Below are 22,276 nucleotides of genomic sequence, written 5' to 3'. Positions count from 1 at the left end.
CCTTGTTCCACATGGCGAGGGTGAGGTGTAAACTTCACCGGATGGTGATCGAGGCCTGGTGGGCTGGTGGGAGTTGTGGGTGTTGCACGTACGGAGTGGACTATTGGAGTGCGATAGTGTACCCAGGGATCGTATTCTGATCCGGGGCTTCCGATGCTATTGATGCTGTTGCCTGGCGTATGCGCAGTGCAGTGCGACAGCAACATGTTGCTGTTGTTCTGTCTCGCGTGGTGCCACCTACTCCCACCACGTTGACTCCCCGCGGACAGCCGGCAGCGGATGACATAACGACACTGAGACGACTTGAGTCGTTAAACGTTTGCTGGCAGCGACTTAGCGGATGCGCCCCTTGGCTAACACTTAGCGAAAGGCTCCATAATGATGTAAATTGCGCGAAAAGCAAACCTTGGGCGCGCAGCTGGCAGCGACGTCGTCCAGTGATGCGGTAGGAAGACGGTGACCTGACTGTGGTATAGTGAGCATGTCTGCTATTTTCATGTGAATTGCTTTGTCGAGACTTTTGTCTGAGACGCAAGGGCAGCATCGCCAATTCCGGCAAGGAGGTGGGCTGACCGGGGCCCCCCGGCTAGCGCGGCTTAGGCCAGCCCGTACGTGTGGAAATGCGCTGAATGACTGCTCCCCCCGAACTTCGTCGTCGCTGCCCTTCATCACAACATCATCGCCGTCTGGCACACCATCCCCTCACCTTCCCCCCCACCACCGCCTCTCCACGGCCTTTTGTAGCCCTGCACGCCTGTAATACGCCCCTCTCTCCTGTATTCACGAATTCTTGCCCGGAATTTCGTGCTGGTGCGGCTGTCTCTTCCTTATCAACCTTGAGTGGCCGATCATCGCGCCTCTTGCCCTCCACGTCACCACCTCAACGGCTTAACTGCTTGTTGCTTCTCTTCCTGCACTCCTTCGCCCGCACTTGATACCCCCTACCCGTTTTAATATTCTCTCCTGCACGACTTGCCCTTCGATTTTCCCGAAGATATAAGTCGCGCATTACTGTTGTTGCGCCTGCTGCAACGTCATCCTGCAGCCTCACTAGCACTCGACTTCGATGCGCACGACCCTCACAACTACAGATGAGCTCTGTTGGTTTTAGGCTTCCACTTCTTTCACAATGCAGTCCATGTTCCGCCTCCCATGGTGTAACGAGTCGCCTGGCGACAAGATCATGGAGAAGTCGACGCTCCACAAGTCAAGACCGCTGCCGGTCGACATGCCACAATTCATGAACAACATGAATAAGATCAAGCGGAAACGGACTGACAGTCCTGAGCCAGTAGCGAAGAAGTGGAAGGGCGCGCATGGTGAGGTGAGGCCGTCGACGGTCAACGCAAATGCGAATGCAAACGCGAAAGCTGCGACCGACAATGGACGTCTTGCGGACGCACCCAAGCCTGCTTCTGCTGAGGTGGATGCCCGCCCCAAGGCACAGCCGAGGAAGGAGGGCGCAAGCAAGAGCAAGACCGCGAAACCTCAGCAACCGACTGCCAAACCTGACTCCATCAACACGCCATCGACGACCATGGACTCTGGACTGACCCCTGTGCAACAAGCCATCGAGGCGCAAATCAACTACGAGATTCTGCTCAAGCACAATGAACTTCGTTTGATTGAGCAGGAGCTCGCCAAGTGCCAGGTTTCTCTCGAGCAGCTGAGGCGTTGTTCGCTCATTCCATTCCCCGGTATCGAAGGCCTTAGTGAGGATGTCAGTCTCGGAGTTGGTGCTTCGTTGCAACCCAGCTCTGGCATGACAGAACCTCAGTATGCTGCTCCTTGGGGAGTTACCGACGGCCCGTACACTCGCCACTACGCAAAATGGTTGATCTCGGATGCCAAGTTTGACCCCGTATCTGAACGCGCATTCGCTCAGCAAGCTCAAGGGTACTTTGGCACTGGTGAAGGCAGGACGACGCGCGGCAGCTTTGCTGACTATGGGTCTCACAGAGGCCGCACGTCGCGAACTTCAACTGGAATGTTGAAGCTCACGCCCCTTGGTGAAACTCCAGCACCAGCGCCCAAGGTCGACCCGTTGTTGCACAAGCGATCGACGGACGGTCAGTGGGTGCGCCTGTACTGTGCTCCATGTGGCCACAGCAACTTCTCCAACACTCAGGGTTTCCTCAATCACTGCCGGATCAAGCACACGCAGGTCTTCAAGAGCCACGACGCTGCAGCCATCGCATGTGGTGTTCCTGTGGATGTTGACAATGTTGGTACTCCTGTTGCCGCTGCCGCTGCCGAACCTGCGAGCGCTCCAGTTGCGCCTCCAGCCGTGTCATTCCCTGTTGTTGCCACTCCCGGCATCGTCCACCCACTAGCATCACAATCTGCACCCGTCCCACAAGCCCGGGAGGTACACCGTGATCAGAACGCCTCACCACGTGACGATTCCAAGGTTACCACCCCGGCTAACTTTGCCAAGTCATCATCGACGCCCTACCTTGCTGCCCGATTCGCCAACAGCGGCGCCCAAGGCGACTTCAAGGAGCTTGTCGAGACTGCCCGCGCAAAGGTCGACCTGGACGCCATGGATGCCTCGGATGACGACAGCCCTGCCCCGACCCCCGTGTCAGCAGTACCGCCGCATCTAGCGCGCCTCCCTGCCAGCGGACCCGCAAGCAAAGCCCCAACAGCACGACCAGGCAGCAAGAAGGGCAGCAATTCCAGCCACGCGCGCCTGCCGTTATCGTTCCCGTCTCCCACAAAGTCTGAAGGCGATCATCACATGCCAAGCTCACCGGTAGATCTCAGCCCTCACACGGTTGAGTCCAACCCTGGGCTTGTCAGCGATCACGATGATGACGATGATGAAGACGCTGACGATGCACACAGCCAACCTGATCTTTCGATCGGCGGCGACGACGTCATGGTCGAGGATGCGAGTGACGTCGAGGGTGTGCAGGAACGCAGGGGTTCACGACCAGCACTCCATGGATGCTTCGAAAAGGGAGAGGGAAGCCGGAAGCACTGAGCAGCGAGAGCGAGTTAGGTGCGCCTCACGCTGTTGCTGTTTCTTATCCCCTTCTTCCTTAACGATGTCACTTGTCATGGAGCTATGGTATTCTTTCTTTCTACTCAACACCGGCGGCTTTTCTCCATTCTTCACTTATACACGGGTTACCAGCAATGGACGGAGTCGGTCCGGCTGGCTCAGGACATTCCAACATGTTCTGCTTTTTGATGTTTGTTTCACTTATCCTCTTACCTGCTTGTCACTGCTGCTGCTGCTGCTGCTATTACTACTACTGCTGTTCTTACGGAAATGCCCTCAAAATGTGTCAGAAACTCTCATCTCACGAGCGAGTCGTTGCCTTCCCTTCATCGAGAGGACATGGCTCTTAGTTTAGGCGCTGGAAACGTCGTGTATCATCACCTTTTGCTATATGTACGAAATTGGGTGGTGTCTCTGGTTGGTTGGTGGTTGTTGGTTGTTGTTCATCTTTTATGGGATGGAGTGGGTGGATTAGATGGATGGATGCTTTGGGGGTTGTGCTGGTACACTGGCATTTGGCTAAAATACGATGGATGGCAAGGAGTGTGAAAGCTTGCTTGCGCGATTTGTTTGCTGCCTGTATGTATATAACTCTTTTAATCTTATGGAAATCTTGTCAAATACTCGGGATTCATTGAGTTGGTGATGATGTTCTAGTGGTTTCTTCCCTGCCGCGGGTTGTCGGTCCAGGTGAAGATTAACTTCTGTGGATGTGTGACTGGTAGTTTGATCGACATGTCCATTGCCCAGTTCCTGATGCTGTTCCCAAACGCCTCGCTTTGTAAATGTGTCCTCCGCGGATATCTCCGTTCGCCTTCAACACGCTGTATCCTCCTACAGCATAACAACCGGCTCAACTCATGAACTGCAGTACCTGTGTATCGTCAGCACTCCATTCTCCCTTCCATCCCCATCCTCCTCTCCCACAACCCAGTCATCTCAGTCCAATTACTCACCGCCATAACAACACAAGCCAAACTAACATACGGACTCAACCGCTCCCCCACACGCGCCGCTTTCCAAACAGGCGATATCCAATACTTCTCCTTGTTCCGGTCGAGGGGGCCCGGGAAAGTCGCGTGTGCGTAGGTCGCCGTGCAGATTGTGAGAAGGATTACGAGGAGGAGGGATTGGAAGTTGAAGAGGGCGGTCTGTGGGGGAGTTAGTGTGAGGGGGTAAGTTGGGGAGAAATGAAGAGGGGGAGAGGGGAGGGGAAGGGGGAGGGGGGGAGAGGGAGAGGAAGAGGGAGAGGGGAGGGAGGGAAGGGGACTGACCATCGTGATGGATGTGGATGTGGGTGTGAAAGCGGAAGGTTTGCGTGGTGGGTTTGAATGCGTGTCGGATGGTGCGTTCGTCGCTCGTATTGTATTGTCTTCGCGTATATCTCAGCGTAGATGCGCTCGTATCCAGAGAGAGTAGGTAAAGATTGCTGCCTAGTGAAAGCGCGCGCTTCAGGCCAGATTGTCGCTTCACTGTCGTCGCGTACGTTGGTTGCGCCCGCGGACAAGGGGTCTGTGCGCACTCCCGGCCGCCGCATGTGGGATCGTCATTGCAGCTCGCGCAGCGCGCTAGCTATTGTCGCTGGAACAAGCGCGACGCAGGATCACGACTTCACCTCAACCACCGAAGAACGACTATTACGGCACTGCGGGAGTACATTATACGGGTGTTAAGCGCAGGGATTCCACGCGATTGTTACGGATAGCTGCGCTGAAGCAAGGATCGAGAAGTGCGCTGAGAGAGAACGAGGCAGTCGGACAACGACAAAGAGCGCGCGAGACACAACACCATGACAGAGCCTCGTATGCGCCTGCGGCAAAAAGGCCAGCAGTTCCCTACACAAGACTGTAAGTCCCCATACCCCAATCCATCAGCACCCCCAACGCGCACCATCCACCCCAAACCCCCAAACCCCATCACCACCTCCACACACCTTTCAACCCCCCATACTAACCTCCCCCCAGTAGAAGCCTTCCTCCTCGCCTTCGGCGACAACGACTACCCCCTCCCCGAAACCATGCGCGTCCTCGACGAAATCATAACCGACTACATCATCGAAACCTGCCACGAAGCCGCGTCCGTCGCGCACCACGCTCGGCGCGCCAAGATCAAACTCGACGATTTCAAGTTTATGTTACGCAGGGATACGGGGAAGCTGGGCAGGGTGTCGGAGATGCTGGAGACGGATAAGGAGTTGAAGAGGAAGAGGAAGGCGTTTGATACTGATGAGGGGGCTGTGTTGGTGGAGAAGGATGGGGGGGAGGGTGGTGGAGGTGGAGAGGGGGGAGGAGGGGGTGGGGGCAAGTTGGGGAGGCCGAGGAAGAAGGTTGAGGGTGGTGGTGGGGGAGATGGGGATGGGGGAGGGGAGGAGCCGAAGAAGAAGAAAAAGAAGAAGAAGGTTGATGGGGGTGGGGATGATGCTAGTACCGTGCGGAGTGGATGAGGGTGAGGGGTTTGATGGATGGCTGCTGCTGCAACGATTGCATGGAGCTCATATCACAGGTCCACGCAGGCGCAACAAATGCGTAAAGCACACGAGCAGTTACATTGCGGCTGGGTCGACGATATGTCTTGGAAGCCATGGAGAGCCATGAACACATCATCATCATCGAGCGGGAGAGAAAATCGTCGCGTTACTACCGAGCATACGGCAACCCGATGAGTAGCGATAAGGGTTTGTGCATTACTAGGAGTATGGTATTGCCTATTACAAGGGATCACTGGCGTTTATCATGGATACCCACCGAGGTCTTTAGACCTTCTACAAAAGAAATAAGTTTTATCGATTTCTAATATATCTTCTGGCTCGATGATGTTGTGGATGCGGTGTTACGCATTTCTGATAACAAAGCATTTCAGAAGATAGGTATGCCAAATCTACCGAAAATGTCTAGGGATGTGTCACCTACACTGAGCATAATGGGAGAAATGTGGCGACGGACGGGGTTTGACATCGTTGAAGTTTTGGCAGACTGGGACGTAGTTGATTACAGTGCTGCGAAGCCGTTTCTGTGCTCTTTTCTTCTGTCGAGTAAGATGACTATACCTGCTGACTTCTTCTTCTTTCTTTAGATGCAGGAGTAGTCCCATTTTCCTCTGAAGCGACGCTCCAATCTCATGCGATACAGTCTTAGCCGAGCTCGAGTAAGTGTGTGTATACCGAATACATATTTTCGGCATCGGGTAGTTGTTAGGGCTCTGGCTCCATGTCTACATCTGAGTCCATTGTAGAGTCCTCGATCACTGCTTTTGTTTTTAGCACTAAGGCTGCGCGGAGCTCGTATAAGCGAACATGAAATTAACGACCTGTGTATGTTGTCTTTTCTCCGGTCTTTTGCTTCGAGTATAATGGCGCAGTGCGAGTGAGCATTTCAACGGTGTTGAAGTCGTGGACCTGAACTTTCGTCTCGTTGCGCAACTCACCTAATGCCGCATACCAGTCACAGTCACTCCGCAGCATGGAGCCTACATCGCCATGAAGTCACCTACTTTGCATGTTTTCATCTTGACGTAGGCTCCCCTCCTGGCGATTCGACTGTTCTGGAGTCGAACGTTGACGTTGGCCGCGCCTTCCTTCGACGGGTCGCTCTCACCTCACCCACCCCCGAAAAGCGCGTTTGATCTCACCGCCGCGTATCCACCGTCACTCACACAATGCCTTACCTTCACTTCGTTTGCACATCCTTCACTCACCAGCACCAACCATACCAGCTCCCAGCATGAAGCTCCACATCCTCACCATCACAGTCATCGCGACACTGGCTTCCACACATGTCCTCCCTCCCAGCGATATCTCACTCACGAACCTCACCTACAGTGTCAACCTCAAAGACACACCCGAAGACCATGCCGCAGCGACATTCGATCCCTCCACCGTCCACACCACCGCCGACCCCCCACCCCCCAACGCCATATTAGACAAAGCAGTCTCCACGGGCCAAACCCTCGACTCAGCCATGAAATCCAAAGACAACATCGCACGCTGGCTCTTGAAAGACTTTCCGCAGTACGCCGAAACCTGTCAATCCCCGTTCACCGGCGACGGGCGTGCCGACCTCGCGAAATGGGGTTTCGACGACAGTGACGCACTGAGCGAGAAGATAAAGAATGAGTGCGACTTCGATGCGTATCACAAGATTAAAGCGGCGTTTGACGAGATCGGGCTGGACACCAAGGCGGCGAAAGACGGGGGGCCGAATCGGTGTTTCAAGGTTAATCATCGGGATGGGCCGGCGATTAAGAGGGATGAGAAGGGGGAGTTGCCGAATGAGGCGAAGCAGTACTATGATGTTTGCGGAAGGGAATACAGAGTAGGCTTTCCACCCCTTCCCATTGACCCGCACTCCTAACACACCTAGGCCACAGGCGCATCCTACGAATTCGCCGCCAACCCGTCCGGCCTCCTCGCCCTCATGAACATCATGTCCATGACCTACTCCGCAAAAACATACACCTGGTTCCGCACGCCCCTGCCCAGCGAACTCCCGGACATAGGCACGACACAGGATATCGGGTGGGCCATGTGGAACCGCGTCGGCGCACCTAGTCTGGCTGGACTGAAGTATCTGCTTGTGACGCAGGTGATGAATGCGGGGAGTAGGGAGATATTTCGGCATGCGCTGGGGTTGCTGGAGCCGCCGGAGAGTGAGTATAAGGTGTGGCCGGGGCATGAGTTTGTGATGGATGGGAAGGGGAAGGGGGGGAAGGGGGGGTTGGCTATACTGGGTATGTTGAACTACACTACTCTGATCGCTTGATGAGGATGAAGATGGGGAAGGAGCGCGGGCTAACGAGACACTAGGTTCGCCGGTGGGACGATGGGCGGGCTATCTCTTGCTCCAGCACAAAGACCAACTTGGTGGTAATCGGTACATCGAGAAGGTGAGACTGTTCAAACCGCCGGGGGCGAGTCTGCCGTATCTCCTCTTCTACATCGCGAAGAATCCGTGGGTCGGCGAAGTTAAGCCTGTGGCTGCGAAGATGGTGAGCGGGATGAACGTCACAAATGCGCTGGAGATGGACGATGACAAGAACGGTGCACGTGTATTGGGAAGGCATGAGGATGACAAGAACCTCATCAGACAGCATGTTGTCGTTGTGCGAACCTAGGATGTTGCAACGAGGAGAGATTCAGTGAGTGTAAGATGGCTTTCGAAAGCATCTGAGAAGAGGAAGTTGTACTATGTGTCAAAAGCTCTTCAGACGCACTTGTCGACTAGATACAAGAAAGACTGCCACACGAACTTAAACAACGAAAATCTGAGTGTTAGTGATATTGGACTGGTGGCTGCGAAGAAGGTGGATAACATGCACGAGACGAGCGTTACTAGGTGGCATCCTATTAGCATGTAGTGGACGTGACGTCCACTATGTCTTCTCTACCTACCCTTCGCCTCCCCCACCCACCCTGATCAATGTGGATGACAAGAATCTAGTGAGGTAGCATGCTTTTTACTTGCGACCATATGATGTTGCGACGAAGAGAAGTTTAGTTAGTATGAGATGGCCTTCGAAAAGACCCAAGACAAGAAAGTTGTACTACATGTCAAAAGCTCTCCAGACATACCTGCATCTCCAATACGAAGATCAAAGCATACATACATCCTCAAATCCACCACCTCCACCCACCTACACAAAATCAAAAACGTCACCCTTATCCCCCACCATCCTCCCCACCCTCTTCCCGCCCACAATCCTCTCCAACTCCATCCTCTCCCACCGCGAAAAACACACCTTGACACTCGCTTCCGCGCGACTGATCTCTGCGCGCTCAATCGACTTGCCTACAAACCCCACAACCTCATCATAAAACACCGGGTTCTCAGGAACCCCGTAGAACACCACTCTTTTCACACCCCTAATATTGTAGCGATGGAAGTGGTGGGCGCGGCCAGTATACAGCAATAAGCTGTGTTTCCCATTCATAAAGTGCGACCGCGCCTTGCGGACGTCAGTTGCATCGGTGTACTCGCTAATAGAAGCGTATGCGATATCAGAATCCACAAGTGAGTTTCGGACGCGGACGAAATCCAGGTAAGATGGTATGAAGACCAGCACGCCCAATCCGCCATCTGGGGATTTAGGTAACCGGCTAATACCCGGCAAGACCGAGTTCGTGAAGAATTTAAACCGTGCATCAGGGTCTGTGAGGTGAGATGGAGAGTCGAACCGCGTGAACGTCTGTTTTATACCCCAGGAGAGTGACTCGATAAGTCCGGCCGTGTGATCGGGTGTGTATTTTAAGCGACCGGCGTAGTTGCGCATGTGTTTGTTGAACAGGGTGTTTATCTTTGGTGTTAGGAATGCGGATAGAATGATTGTTTGACGGATGTAAGGCGCATGCCCATCTAGATACCAACTCCGCACGCGCGAAAAGTCGCAGCCATGCGCATCTTTCGGCTGGAGATTCAAGTGCTCGAAAACGTATTCTGCATGCTCCCAGTTTTGCATCAGGGCTGCGTCGGCTTGTTCCATAATCACCATTTCGATGGAGGAGAGGAAGTCGGAGTCGCGTTTTTTGGGGTCCCCGGTCTCGATGGCGCGCCGCAGACCGAGGGTGGATGCGAAGATGATGTCGGAGTTGTAGAATGTGGAGTAGAATTTCAGTGTCTTCCGTGTGAGTTTTACGCCGATGCGGAATTCGTTTTCGTCGTTTCCCTCGAATAACTCGCGGAAGTCGTCGGGGCGGTCGGGTGAGAATTTGTCTTCAGGAGCGGAGAAGGAGTCTAGGAAGCGTTTTTTGTTTTCTTGTTGCTCGAAGGCGTGGAGGGAGGTTAGGGAGTCGAGGACGCGGACGCAGGCTTGTTTTGTTTCGAGCAAAAAGAGGATTTTGGGGCGCGTGAAACCTTGGTCGCGGTATTCGATGTCGGGGTCGGAGTCTTTTGAGGTGGCTAGCTTGGCGTTGTTCTTGAGGACGCGGTCGCGGGTTGTGAGGATGTGGTTTAGGGCGTGGAGACAGGTTATGTCGCGGAGACGGCTGGCGTTTGCTAATGTTCTCGCGCCGAAGAGTAGATCTTGGTAGCCGAATATGGAGGGTGCGATGGCTTGTTCTAGCTTATCGAAAGCGCCGACCTTTTTCTGTGCGTTTTCAACAAGTCGCGCTTTCAACTGGACGTCGCGCACACTTCTTAGCTTCCGGTTCGGCTTGACCTCGTCGCTGGGGACCTGGAGTATGCCGACGCCCTTCCCGGATGCTCGATCCAGCTTCTGTGATGTCCACTGGTTGGCTGCTATCCGCTTGAGTCGCGTGGCTAGTTCGTTCTCATCGGGGTTCGCAAAGTGCTTCTGATAAGCCTGCTCGAGCTCCTGCTCTTCTTGGTCGTCATCGTCCACGTCTTCTTCATCATCAACCTCTGCCTGCTCGTCCTCAGCCTCGTCGCCTTCCAGGGTGGTAGATTCAGCGTCGTCGTCTAATTCGACCTCCTGTTCAGGCTCGTCGTGCTCCAGCTTCCGCCTCTTCTTGCGATGCTCTTCCGAGCCAGTATTGCGCGACGAGAAAGACTGCAGGAGAGTCGCATAGGCGTTTGAGATGGGTTGCGCTTCTTCTTCCTCTTCGTCCGAGACATCGTCTTCTGATACGTCGGACTCGCTCTCGTCGGACGGGGTGGGTTCGCGCATGGGGATGTTTCTGGTACTGTTAGATCTGGACTAATGTATCCGCGACCAATATCCGTACTCACGAATCTTCGACCTCGTCTCGTGTTCTCGCTGTGGCGAATCCGCCTCGGCTTCCACCTCTTCCACGACCTCGCATGCCGCCTCTGCCCCTTCCCATTCCGCCGCCTCTGCCGCCTCTACTGCCGCCCCTTGCTCCTCCACGAGCGCCGCCTCGTCCTCTCATTGGCGCCATGTCGGTTGCGCTGGTGTGTGTTGGTGTGCGCCGGTGTATGCGCTGATGGGAGGGAAGTATTTCGAAGGGCTTGGATGTTTCTGCAGTGCCGGTTGAATGTGAATCTAGGGCGTGACTGCCTTTTCTACAAACAGAGAGAGGTGAGATAGGTGTGGTGACAATCGTATAGTCGCGTTGGGATGAATGTCGCGAAAAAGTTCAGATGGTCCGTGCAAGCGAACGCACCCTGCCCAGATTTCGTGAAGAATATCGCTGCGTGCCCCACCAACCACATTTGACGTCTCCGAGCGCCTCAACACCACGCCCACCAAACAAGAACCTATCGCCATCACCACCGCCACCATGGCCGAGAACGACTCCTTCCTGCATCTGGCGCGCCCGCTCGGCCCCGCCTCCATGGGCACCCAGCCGTCGACTGCCCCGCTGAACGTCGCCATCCAGCCCCAGGTATGCGACAAGCCACGGTCGAGGCTGCCTGCTCTACTCTCTGACACCATCTGCTAGGCCGTCTTCTCCATCCTCGATCACTCCCTCCGCCGGCCCGCCGAGCAAGAGCGCGTCATCGGCACCCTCCTCGGCACCCGCAGCGAAGACGGCACCGAGATCGAGATCCGCAACTGCTATGCCGTCCCCCACACCGAGACGGCTGAACAGGTCGAGGTCGACATGGACTACCAGAAGCAGATGCTCGCCCTGCACCTGCGCGCCAACCCCCGCGAAGTCCTCGTCGGCTGGTACGCGACCAGCAGCGACCTCAACACCTTCTCCGCCCTCATCCAGAACTTCTACAGCCAGCAAGGCGACGGCACATGGCCACACCCCGCCGTCCACCTGACTGTTTCCACCGTCCCCGGCCAGGAGATCGAGTCCAAGACGTACATCTCCGCCCCCATTGGCGTCACCGCCGAGCGCGCCGCCGACTCGTGCCTCTTCATCCCCGTGCCCCACGAGATCAAGTACGGCGAGGCCGAGCGGTCAGGCCTCGAGCTCATCTCGTCCGCCAAGGACCGCGAGGACCGGTCGCAGGACGTCATGACCGACCTCGACTCGCTGGAGACGGCCATCACACACGTCCTGGACATGCTCGAGCGCGTCTCCAACTACGTTAACAACGTGCTGGACGAGGAGGCCGAGCCATCGTCCGCGCTGGGCCAGTTCCTGATGAACGCACTCAGCCTGGCACCCAAGGTCGAGCCCGCCGACATTGAGCGCGACTTGTACGTCAGAATTACTCACACTTCCAGACATATGCTAACAATCCCAGCAACGCACACATCCAAGACGTCCTCGTCGTATCATACCTCGCCAACACCATCCGCACACAAATCGACCTCTCGAACCGTCTCGCGACCGCTGCGCTCACCATGGGCGGTGGCGACCCTCTCGCTGGCGATGGCAAGAAGGACGGCGACAACAGGGGCAAGGGCGGCGACCGACGAGGTGGCGGCAAGGGTAGGCAACAAAGGGAACAGGAGGCATGAATGGGATGAAAAGGCACACTGCATGGAGTTTGGCGTTCTAGTGACATGCCACTGCTAACGCAGGAAGCGCGGCATAGCGCTCGGGGAACAAGAAAGAAAAGGCTGCGCGTCTGGATACGAAGGGCAATGGGCCGAGATGATGAGGAGAGGCGAGCGAGCTGAAGCATGAATGAACCGCTCGCTCGCTGGCGAAGTAGAGCACTGTATGGTGCGCTGTATCACTACCGCTTTGTTCTGATGGTAGCACTGATGGCATTTGACCAGATGCATGAGGCTTGATGGAATAAACACGATCAAACAGAAGCTGGAGATTGCGGAGATTGCAGTGTGATCATATTGACGTATGCGGTTCTAGGTAGCACTGGGTGACTCTTTCCACTCCTGTCTGAAGTGACTGAACATGTCCCTCACCTTTACCTCATTTCTCAGACACCACAATCACACAACACCAAAATTACTGCACTACCCACCATATGGCATCAAATATGCTCAATAAGCGAGTAACAAGAACGAACGCCTCGATCTCTAATCGAATTGACAGCGCTGCGGAAGCTTCTCGCAGGTGAGTGCCGGTGTTCTTACCTTCCACGATATCTCGTAGGAAGTCGCGCAGGACATTCCATAGCTCCTGCGATCGATTACTGACTGCTTTCAGGCCATCGCCACGTCCAATCACTTGACAACGAAAGCGACTGAGACTGAAATTGGCAGTGACGACGATGACGACTATGAAATCGAGAACCTTGAGAAGGCGCAATCTAGCGAATAACTTGAATCCGTACCAATGGCAGATGCCCTTAAGCTTGGTTACGTCGATCTCATTGACCGCGTTCACCATGACGAATTAAAACGCCACCATCCCTTGATCAGAGACACGCAATTGATCGAATGCCGCTGACATTGGATTGGCACCCTTGCTAGTGTGTCCAAGGAAGTCCTCTCGGGCCTTGTCAATGGAGACTTGGCTGAACGTCACATGGATGGCGATCCCGCTTTCTCGAGACTGTATGGTGCACCAGGCCCCATGGAAGACGCTGAACAAGTCGTGACCTCAGAACAGAAAGTGCCTTGTCTGTAAGCGTGCGCTTTGCTTGACAACCATGGCAATCCGCCCACCCCCGAACAAGAATTGAGAATCGTATCGATCATGCGCCGCTACATCGGCGACCACCCTGGAGATCTTGATCTGACGATGCAAATTGATCAAGAAATCGATAGCAAGAGCACCCCCACATTGAGAGAATCGACCGAGCAGGGACACCGAGCCTACCTCATGATGGATCTGCCGGGACTCGAAGCAAGGAAGTGGCAGATCAGGCGCTTCTGCAAGGTTGTTAAACAGCTTTGCACGCCACCAAGGCCCTCAACACTCGCACACATGCCATGGCTCCACATTCGATGTTCCTCGGGACCAATTGATCGAACCGCCCACTACGATGAAGACCAATCTGGATATCTAGGTAAACTGGTCACCCGCATCGCTGGATTGGAATACTCTGGATGGTTCCACAACAAGATGTTCATCCTCGCTCGCCTAGCCTCCGAAGAAGAAATTCTTTTCGGAAAGTTACTACGCACCGGAATAGCATCGGCTTACCATGACCTTGGCTCCGGTTTGTGCATACACCCCGTCGGCTTGATAACGATGATGCTTGGATGAAGAAGATGAGCGACTCCGAAGCAAAGAATTCTGGACGCGATGTCAAACCTTCAGAAATGAACACACTGACTACATTGCCAACGTCAGACTCTGGGGAAAGACCTTTATCAACGCAAACACATCGGCCAAAGTGCTGGAACAAGAACGACAAGCGCGAAAAGAGAAGCTCAAGGCCCTTGAGGCACGGTGTAAAAACATGCGCCCAGACTACGAAAGCATCCAGAACATGGTCCCTGAGGATCGCGCCGTGCTATCGGCGAATCGAAAACGCTTCGGAATCCGTGCAAATGAATTCGAACGCGGATTGGAGTATGTCGCGATGATGACGGCGACGGATGCTGCGTGTCGGGAGCCACCGAATCGGACATAAACGTGCCGTGGGCTTGAATCGCTGTCTCCCTTTCATTTCTCTCATATCGATGTGTCGATTTCGGTGCATCATATCGTGGTCAGATACGGTGAGCCTTCTTATTATGTTGTGGTTGCTTATATCAGGTGCAAATCTGGTGCATTCGTTCTTCCATCAAGGTCATATCTTGGTGCACTCTTCCTATATCGGGTGCAGATCTGGTGTTCCTGCGCGTATATCGAGATCAAACCTTGGTGAGCCGTTTCGTGTAACGTAGCATTAGATAGTCGCAGAAATGCTTAACATCACGATCCACCTTCTTCGTTAATTAACAGGCAACACAATAACATTCATTAGGTTCAGGTTGGGTGTAACACAATTGTGATAAGATCAAGACGAAAAGTGGACGAGTCACGAACGCATGGAAGGGCTGTGTCGACGCATGGCACACAGAAGTATACAGATCCGGCCGAGTAGTGCTCAGGGATAACAGATGACCGGCTCAGTTCGTGAATCCTCGATACTATCTCGGTCACGTGCGCAAGCGCACAGCGCGTAACAACAGTACGCGTCCGAACAACGCTCAGGCTAAACCCCTTAAACCCGGCCGAAGGTTAATCTAATATATTATCAATTAAACTTCAGCCCCCTAGTAGTGTGTAGTTCTCTTCTTTATTAAATACAACTCTAGTATACCTGTGCGATAGCTCCCTGAGCGTAGCCCTTACATCACCCGGCAGTCTTTTATTCGTTTTTATGGCTTTGCATCCACCAGATGGTTAACACGGATAGACTAACAGGTTTGGTAATCTAGGTGCAAAAAGCAAGCTGCACCCCTCTTTTCTTATATTCCTTTTGTCTGTTCTCTCCACATGCACTCGATCGGCGAGGGCCGACCCATACATTCTGCATATGCATATGTGCTAAGAGGGGTGAACGATGTGTAAACGGGCCGATATGTGGGGTTCCCACGTATCCAACCAGAAGTCTCCTTAGCATTTGCAGCGATTATTCAGCTAGTAATCTTACGGAGTTCTTCTCGAATCTTTTCAGCTGAATAAAAGGTAACTTGAAGGTAGTGTGCATTATATAAGTGTACACAACTTCATTTTTATCGATTCATACTCTGTAATTACTCTTCTTTTTTGTAACGGATGAATGGCACTACATTACACTTGGTGCATATAAAATAATGCACTTCTTTTTCTCCTTGATGCACAAGCTGAGGATCCTGCAATCCCACACATGTTCGACAGATACGAAGCGTGCGATGGTGTGCTGCACAAGCAGTGCAGGCATGTATCTATCTACATGCAGAGTGCAGTTCAGTGACAGTCAGTTCTTTCACGAATACCAAAGCCCCAATTTCTTCAGCGCTAGTCCTATGTGGCTCGCGCAGCTTATGTGTTGCAGTGCAGCACGGCTTTTGTGCCTTCAAGCAGCATACGCATTTTTCCCCGCTGCTGTTGTGTAACACAAGAATTTCTCACCGCTGCTGTTGTGTAACACAACTTTACTTCCACAATCTAGTCTAGATCATCTCTAACATGTGCTTCGCAGCACGAGAAAAAGCAATGCAATTCCAATCATGGTGCTGCTCCGAAGAGAGGAGCCCATTTGCAGTTTTCTCACAGACGATTTCCAAAAAGGAACTAGGCAATAGATGGGTGCATATCGAAGGATATTCGTGAGATCTTCGGACTTTCAGGTTTACTCAAAGAACAAGAACGAAGTATAAAGCATCGGGCGTTTCCCATCGAGTGTCAGTCACCAATCTACACTCAATCATCTCTGCCTTCAAACACGATTCTCCAAGCATTTGAGAACTTCTTCGATACTTTGGATACTACGCCAGTCGGAATGACGAACAAAACCCGCGACTATGGTGACTTGAGAGTCACGCTTACCAAGGACCTCGTATGGAAGTGGAATGAGAAGGGTACAGGTGCTGCCCGGTATGGAGAGTTCTATCTTGCGAACTCTCAAGGTGCAATGCGTCCTGTGGGATCTTTTGGTCAAGACAAGTGGGATGACCAGAAAGATAAGAGAGCTACGCTCTTAGTTGGAAACGTTCCTGGGAGTTCTGGGAAGCCAGCTGTTGCAAGCCCTACTAGTTACGACTGGGTGTGGGACGATCGGGGCGGCGGCGGCAAGTATGATGGCACAGTCTGGCGACCTGTTGCGCCTACTGGGTATGTCTCGCTGGGGGACGTCTGGACAAGCAGCTACGAACGTCCATCAACCAATGCGATATGGTGTGTTCGATCGGACTTGACTATGCAATCGAACTACAACCCGAACAGCCTCTGGGACGACAAAAAATCCGCAGGTAATCACGACTGTTCAGTGTGGTCGATTATCCCACCCCAGGTTAGCATAGGCGGATCCGAGAAGATTACAGTCCTTTCCGATTGCCACAGGGCTATCAAAGCATATCAACAGCCTTCCTCGGACCTTGCCAGGGTTCTGGTACTTCCTTGTCCAAAGGATTTCAAATCTTTCAATGCAAGACCGCCAACATTCACCAAAGACACAATCCCTCGCGAAGGAGACCTGTTCAGTCAACTGCAACAGTGTGAGGTTGAATTACCTTTCACGGCCTTTTTTCCACCAACACATGTCACGAGCTTGGGCATGATATCTGATCCGTTTTGCAAGCTTGGGAGGCGTACTGCATGGTTGGTTGAAAAACGACACTCCAATAACGGTGGAGGTACTATCATTGACGAGAAGACAATCAAGAAAGGTATCTCTACGACACAGTCACAAGAGATGGTGCACTCAGCTGGTGTAGAGATCACTTCGTCCTTTGGTATCAAGGCTTTGGGTGGAGGCATAGACGTCAGTCTCAACTATCAGTTCACCTCGACACAATCCTCTTCGTATAACGAATACGAAGAGTTCACCGACAGACGACAATACGACGTTCCGCCCTACACCTGTTCAGTATTTCTTACTGAACGTGTTTGGCTCGTAGCTACTCGCACTGACGGCTCTTTCACTCTATCGGAGATCCAATACAACACTACCGACGGTATGAACATCGAGGAAGTCAAGCTGAACTGAATCAAGTCCGCAGCTGTTATGTTTCAGTTGTATCTGTCGCTCATTATCATGTACCAGTCCTATTGTTCACTCGTTTAGAATGTACGCGTCCTGTTTCGGTCGCTCACTATCATGTATTAGCTATCCAATTCACTCACTCAACATGTACACATCCCACTTTTGTTTTGAATTCTGGAGAACTGCAATGATACTCAAGTATCGCCGGTGAAAGGACTCTTGGTAGTTAGGACTAAGAAATGTTTGACACGTCTTAAAAATAACGTAAGTGTTGCATCGCAAAAGGACATTTTTCTCTTTTTCTCCCTATTTGCTCAACTTTCAGTGTTGCTACATCCTCAATAACTCCCCAGGTTGTTTTGAAGGACCTGTGTTAGTCATGGTTTCGAAGCACTTGCCGCCCATATACCCTTGACAAACCTCGTTCCCATTATCCTGTACGCAGACTGTTTCGCTAGTCTTTCCGAAAGCTCCAACCTGCTTCTTGATTTGTCGGATCATCCCGTAATTCGGACAGATCTATTCCAGGGATGACCCGGTCCCTGGCTTCCTCTGGCTGGATAAGGAGAAGCTGTTCCAATTGAAACTAACACAGGTCCACTTGGTCTTGAATGAACGATCGCAGTGCCTGCATGTCCAGCTCTAGACTTTTGTATGATAGCCGCTGGCCGTTATCTAACCAATGGACGTAGCCAAGGGACGTGATCTGATCCCATATCTTTCGGCCAAAAACGCGAAGTTCCAAGGCCCAGTACATAGGTGAACGGCTGGAGAATACCAAGAACCGATCCTGCATTTCATCTAGAAGTTCTGCAGGAAATTCCACCTCACCCGATTCTGCTGCGACAACTGCGCGTTGCATGACGAGGAGTTATGCTATCTTAATGAAGGCTGACAAATGGTGGGTGAAGATCTTTGGTTCACGGAAACCTTTGCGCTCTTTATTGATGCCCATGACAGCAAAAAAACCGACGACCACTGTGATGGGCTAGAGCCCGACTCAACCCGCGTTGACTGGCGCGCCGTCGTCATCCTCATCCAAGCTTCACACAATAAACTCGGGGTACCACAAGCACGGAGCAATCCAGCTACCCTCCGATATCTTCGCGTGGGACAGGTCAAGACATGACTACTCGGCGCCGCGAAGGGATCGGGGGTTGTGGCGCAGTCGTGGCGCAGTCGTGGCGGTGAACGTTGGGCGGTTCAGCCTAATGGAAACGACACGAGGCACCTCCTCGTCCACTTCAACGACAGCCTTTGATCATGCTTCCGATCATCTATGTTAGGGTCTTGATTCTGGAACAGGCCACGAGATGTTCACCTCACCGCCCAATGTGGAGTTGCCTCAGGCAGACTCAGAATCTCGTGTCGTCGTGATGGCTTTCGGTCCTGTTGGCACCGCGTCGTTTGCTGCGCCTACTTCACAGTTCTGCCTGGGGAAGACTAAGGTATAAAGATGTCTTGCATCTCCAGTCAGATCGAAGATCGTCATAGTCGTTTGATCACGCCTCCTTTTTATCATTCAAACACGGAGACAATGTCACTTCGCATCACTCCCATCGCTAATGCCGCCGCTTCCGCTTGGTCGCAGGGCGTTGCGAGTCAGAAAGCCAACCTAAACGTCGTTCCCGATGACATTCACCACCTCATTCTCTCCGATATTGTGGACACATCACCCGCAGACCTACTGAATGTGGCACAATCTTCCGAAGTCTTGCACGATGCGGCATTGCCTTACATATATCGCAACATCATCCTGAATGGAGAGTCAACGGCATACCAGGCACTCGTGGAGAAGCTCTCCAAGAATGAGCACGGTGACCTCACGAAGCATATCCGCAGTATCACCGTCAAAGACGAGGTACCCTCTGCAGACCTGATTACGATACTCAACAAGACTCTACAGCACAGGAATCTTCGATCACTCAAGTATGTTCCTTCAACCGGTTCAAGATACTGATACTGACTCTCGTAGTTGGGAGACCTCCACGCACATACCTCCGGCAGTATACGACATGATCCACGCGATGTGGCCGAAGCCTGAGATACGCGTTATTGTCGTCGACCGGAAGACGGCAAAGAGTGTTGCACATCGTCAGATGGACATGAAGCTCCTGTCATCTCCGCTTCTTGTTAGCTTGACCTACGAGGTATACATGCAGGGCTTCGCTCCCGAGCACCCTTGCCGATCCGAGTGGCCCCGACTCTCCCAAGCACTGGCGACTGGCGGGAACATTAGATCTCTTCGGCTACAAGTTTTGCAAGACGGTCATAACCTTTTCACACCCGATACGGAGCCGGCGAAGATACCGCGTCTCGATCTCACCACCGGTATGCGCCTACCTCTTCTCGAGGAGATGACTCTTCAGACTTTGAGATATCATGGCCAGACGGCGTGTCTCTGGGATCCCGGCTACTGTCGCATGTTTCGCGGTGCTATCGACTGTTCCCGACTGCGTAAGCTTGACTTCGGCGGCGAACATCCCGAAAACTTCTTTTCTTGCTTCACGGGGCTTTGTCCTCAGCTCAAAGTGCTGAGTTTTGGGATGTGGGAGGGTGACAAATCGCCTGCGAAGCGGTTCATCGAGTCGATTGACGCACTTGAACATCTCGATCTGTCACGAGCGCAAGCGGGTATAGACGATCTTTGGCCCGCTATTAAACAGCACAAGGATACACTCGAGACACTGATCCTTGGGCCGACATTCGAAGCATACTGCCACAAGGTTGTCATGCCACTCAGCCGTTTGAAGGACATCGCACGGACGATCCCTAGGCTCAAGCATCTAGGCTGGGACGCACCCTGCGAACGCAACGTAAGCCACGCTCACCCGGCCCCAGATCATAGTTGCGCTGACCGCACCATTAGATCGACCCGCAACATCTCATCGCTCTATCAGGGATGAATCTTACGCAGCTTGATCTCTGGCTGCACATTCCCCACGAAGCAAACGACTACAGCGAAAAGCTCGTACAGGATATCTGGGGCAACATCCCCCACCCCGAGCTTAACAAAGAGAGTACTGTCGCATCTGCGAAAGGTATTGCAGATCGTCTTTTGGGGTCGGGGCAAGGCGCTTTCAAGTGGCTTACTCTTCATCTCTCGCGAGAGGGCGCTTCGGATCGCTGCCAGCCGTATATGATGTACTCGAAGCTGCAACTTAGACTGAATGAACCTTCTGAAAGGAAGCGTGGAGACAAGTGGAATGTGCGCGGTAAGCTGGACTGGTACTGGTCTCATGATTCCACTCTGGTGGAAGATCTGCTTTTTGAGGAGAGGTAGGGGAATGACAGTAGGCCGGAGTACAAGAGGATTTCCTTCCTTGGGTTTCAACCTCTGTGCAGTCTCTTTCCTTTCCCGTCTTATGCTCGTTCGTCGTATTTGGCGATGCTAGTCATGGTTGGCTCTCTGTCATTCACTGCATCCTCTGGTACTGCGAAGACGCAGAGTAAGCAATGAGCCACTCACAACTCCCGCAATATATCATCATTCTATTCGCAACCTTACTCCTCGATTGAGAGAGATCACAATCATCAGACTTATGGTTGGCTCGTCTTACCTGTGGGTCATGGGTGTACCACGGAACAGCTATAGGTGTCGCATGTTTGGTAGCGAACGTTACAGTCATCCATCTACTCGAAAAGCTTTGCACCCAAGATATTCGTCCTTTGCATCTATTATCTCTCCTGACAACACTCGCTACGATGGACGAACATGAGCTGGAACAACAGAGCGATGAACAAGAGGTGCTAGTCGCCGACCAGACGCCCACACAAGAGCAGCGTAAAGCCGCACGACGCTTCGAGAAGTTTGAGAGAAGAGCGATAAGGAACCGGATAGCTCATCTCGACCAATTGCTTGCACGCGCGAGGGAAAAGGCATACGCAGCACATTACCGCGCGGCTGATCTGAGCAAACGAGTCGAAGAGGAACGGCCATCCCTCATCGAGGCCTTACTTCCATACGAACTGCGCAAGGCAGCAAGATCAAAACAAAGAGCCAGAAAGCACCACACGCAGCTTCTCACCCGGTTTTTCCGACTTCCCAGAGAGATCCGCGACCTGATTTACCACCACGCCTGGAGCGGCACGATGATATCCTTCTACCAGGAGCTGACATGGAACTTCGCCGAACACGATAATATCCCCTGGGGCCCAGTCATGACAGCTGAGTATTCATCTACTGGTACATACAGGGCTAGTCTCATGTCGGCATGCGATCTTCTCCCACCAGTGAACGGAGGCCCCTGCAAGGGACTCAGACACGCACAAGAGTACTCGTGGATATGGACGAACCAGTAGATCTTCTCGGAGTCTACGGAGCAGTATTATCACTATACCCGGTTCGTACGGTCTCCGCGGGCTGAGGTACACTACTATCATATGTGCGCGCATATTGTTCCAAGGCGCAAGTTGTATGAGTTGGCGTACGCTTTTCCGAACATCCTCCAGGCACGCCACGTATTGCTTGATGTGGGACACGAAGCATCTATTCGTATGGCCAACGATGGCATACTGGCGTTGATTCTGGAATTGCTGGCTATGGCGAAGAAAGGGGAAGAGAAGAAGGCGCTGCAGGTGAGTCGGATGACAAACATGACGGACACAAAATCTTTTCACCTCAAGGATTTGGTTCCTGTATGTACGCCTCACTCCATGGCTAGTAGAGCCTCCGAGGAGCTGGTGTTGAGAGATCTGGAGCTGGTAGGCTAGGAGATCACGATCGATGAACGGTTTACTTTACCTGACAGTACGGCGGAAACGTAGGGGAAAATGGGGCATTTCATGCTGGCGCAACCTCAAAAAGCGACACAAGCAGATGCGCTCAGGAAGAGAAAACATTGCAGGTATGATACGCCGGCCATTG

General features: G+C 52.9%; 9 protein-coding genes across 9 annotated transcripts; 8 read left to right on the top strand and 1 right to left on the bottom strand.

Moving 5' to 3' along the window:
- Positions 1-1,138: 1,138 nt before the first annotated feature.
- Positions 1,139-2,986, top strand: J4E86_010842 (uncharacterized protein; the record flags this gene model as incomplete). The annotated part of the gene is made up of 1 exon (XM_051451336.1): positions 1,139-2,986. One exon carries the CDS (start codon positions 1,139-1,141, stop codon positions 2,984-2,986), a length of 1,848 nt encoding a protein of 615 aa, XP_051297456.1.
- A 1,810-nt stretch (positions 2,987-4,796) lies between these two features.
- Positions 4,797-5,450, top strand: J4E86_010841 (uncharacterized protein; the record flags this gene model as incomplete). The annotated part of the gene is made up of 2 exons (XM_051451335.1): positions 4,797-4,854; positions 4,972-5,450. The coding sequence occupies 2 exons, from the start codon at positions 4,797-4,799 to the stop codon at positions 5,448-5,450; spliced, it is 537 nt and encodes a 178-aa protein (XP_051297455.1).
- A 1,276-nt stretch (positions 5,451-6,726) lies between these two features.
- Positions 6,727-8,116, top strand: J4E86_010840 (uncharacterized protein; the record flags this gene model as incomplete). The annotated part of the gene is made up of 3 exons (XM_051451334.1): positions 6,727-7,317; positions 7,366-7,732; positions 7,809-8,116. The coding sequence occupies 3 exons, from the start codon at positions 6,727-6,729 to the stop codon at positions 8,114-8,116; spliced, it is 1,266 nt and encodes a 421-aa protein (XP_051297454.1).
- A 519-nt stretch (positions 8,117-8,635) lies between these two features.
- Positions 8,636-10,856, bottom strand: UTP25 (rRNA-binding ribosome biosynthesis protein utp25; the record flags this gene model as incomplete). Its single annotated transcript, XM_051451333.1, has 2 exons — positions 8,636-10,634; positions 10,687-10,856. 2 exons carry the CDS (start codon positions 10,854-10,856, stop codon positions 8,636-8,638), a joined length of 2,169 nt encoding a protein of 722 aa, XP_051297453.1.
- A 342-nt stretch (positions 10,857-11,198) lies between these two features.
- J4E86_010838 (uncharacterized protein) lies at positions 11,199-12,337 on the top strand (the record flags this gene model as incomplete). The annotated part of the gene is made up of 3 exons (XM_051451332.1): positions 11,199-11,303; positions 11,361-12,073; positions 12,121-12,337. 3 exons carry the CDS (start codon positions 11,199-11,201, stop codon positions 12,335-12,337), a joined length of 1,035 nt encoding a protein of 344 aa, XP_051297452.1.
- Positions 12,338-13,484: 1,147 nt separating this feature from the next.
- J4E86_010837 (uncharacterized protein) lies at positions 13,485-14,367 on the top strand (the record flags this gene model as incomplete). Its single annotated transcript, XM_051451331.1, has 2 exons — positions 13,485-13,954; positions 14,052-14,367. The coding sequence occupies 2 exons, from the start codon at positions 13,485-13,487 to the stop codon at positions 14,365-14,367; spliced, it is 786 nt and encodes a 261-aa protein (XP_051297451.1).
- A 1,839-nt stretch (positions 14,368-16,206) lies between these two features.
- Positions 16,207-17,412, top strand: J4E86_010836 (uncharacterized protein; the record flags this gene model as incomplete). Its single annotated transcript, XM_051451330.1, has 1 exon — positions 16,207-17,412. One exon carries the CDS (start codon positions 16,207-16,209, stop codon positions 17,410-17,412), a length of 1,206 nt encoding a protein of 401 aa, XP_051297450.1.
- Positions 17,413-18,946: 1,534 nt separating this feature from the next.
- On the top strand, positions 18,947-20,692 carry J4E86_010835 (uncharacterized protein; the record flags this gene model as incomplete). The annotated part of the gene is made up of 3 exons (XM_051451329.1): positions 18,947-19,338; positions 19,385-20,225; positions 20,279-20,692. The coding sequence occupies 3 exons, from the start codon at positions 18,947-18,949 to the stop codon at positions 20,690-20,692; spliced, it is 1,647 nt and encodes a 548-aa protein (XP_051297449.1).
- A 422-nt stretch (positions 20,693-21,114) lies between these two features.
- J4E86_010834 (uncharacterized protein) lies at positions 21,115-21,711 on the top strand (the record flags this gene model as incomplete). Its single annotated transcript, XM_051451328.1, has 1 exon — positions 21,115-21,711. The coding sequence occupies one exon, from the start codon at positions 21,115-21,117 to the stop codon at positions 21,709-21,711; it is 597 nt and encodes a 198-aa protein (XP_051297448.1).
- Between the last annotated feature and the right edge of the window lie 565 nt (positions 21,712-22,276).

The sequence above is a fragment of the Alternaria arbusti genome (genome assembly GCF_024043155.1).
Source record: "Alternaria arbusti strain BMP 1465 chromosome Unknown scaffold_26, whole genome shotgun sequence".
In the NCBI taxonomy this organism is placed as follows: domain Eukaryota; kingdom Fungi; phylum Ascomycota; class Dothideomycetes; order Pleosporales; family Pleosporaceae; genus Alternaria; species Alternaria arbusti.
Note: the sequence above shows the minus strand (reverse complement) of the source record. Positions and strands in the feature narration are given on the sequence as shown.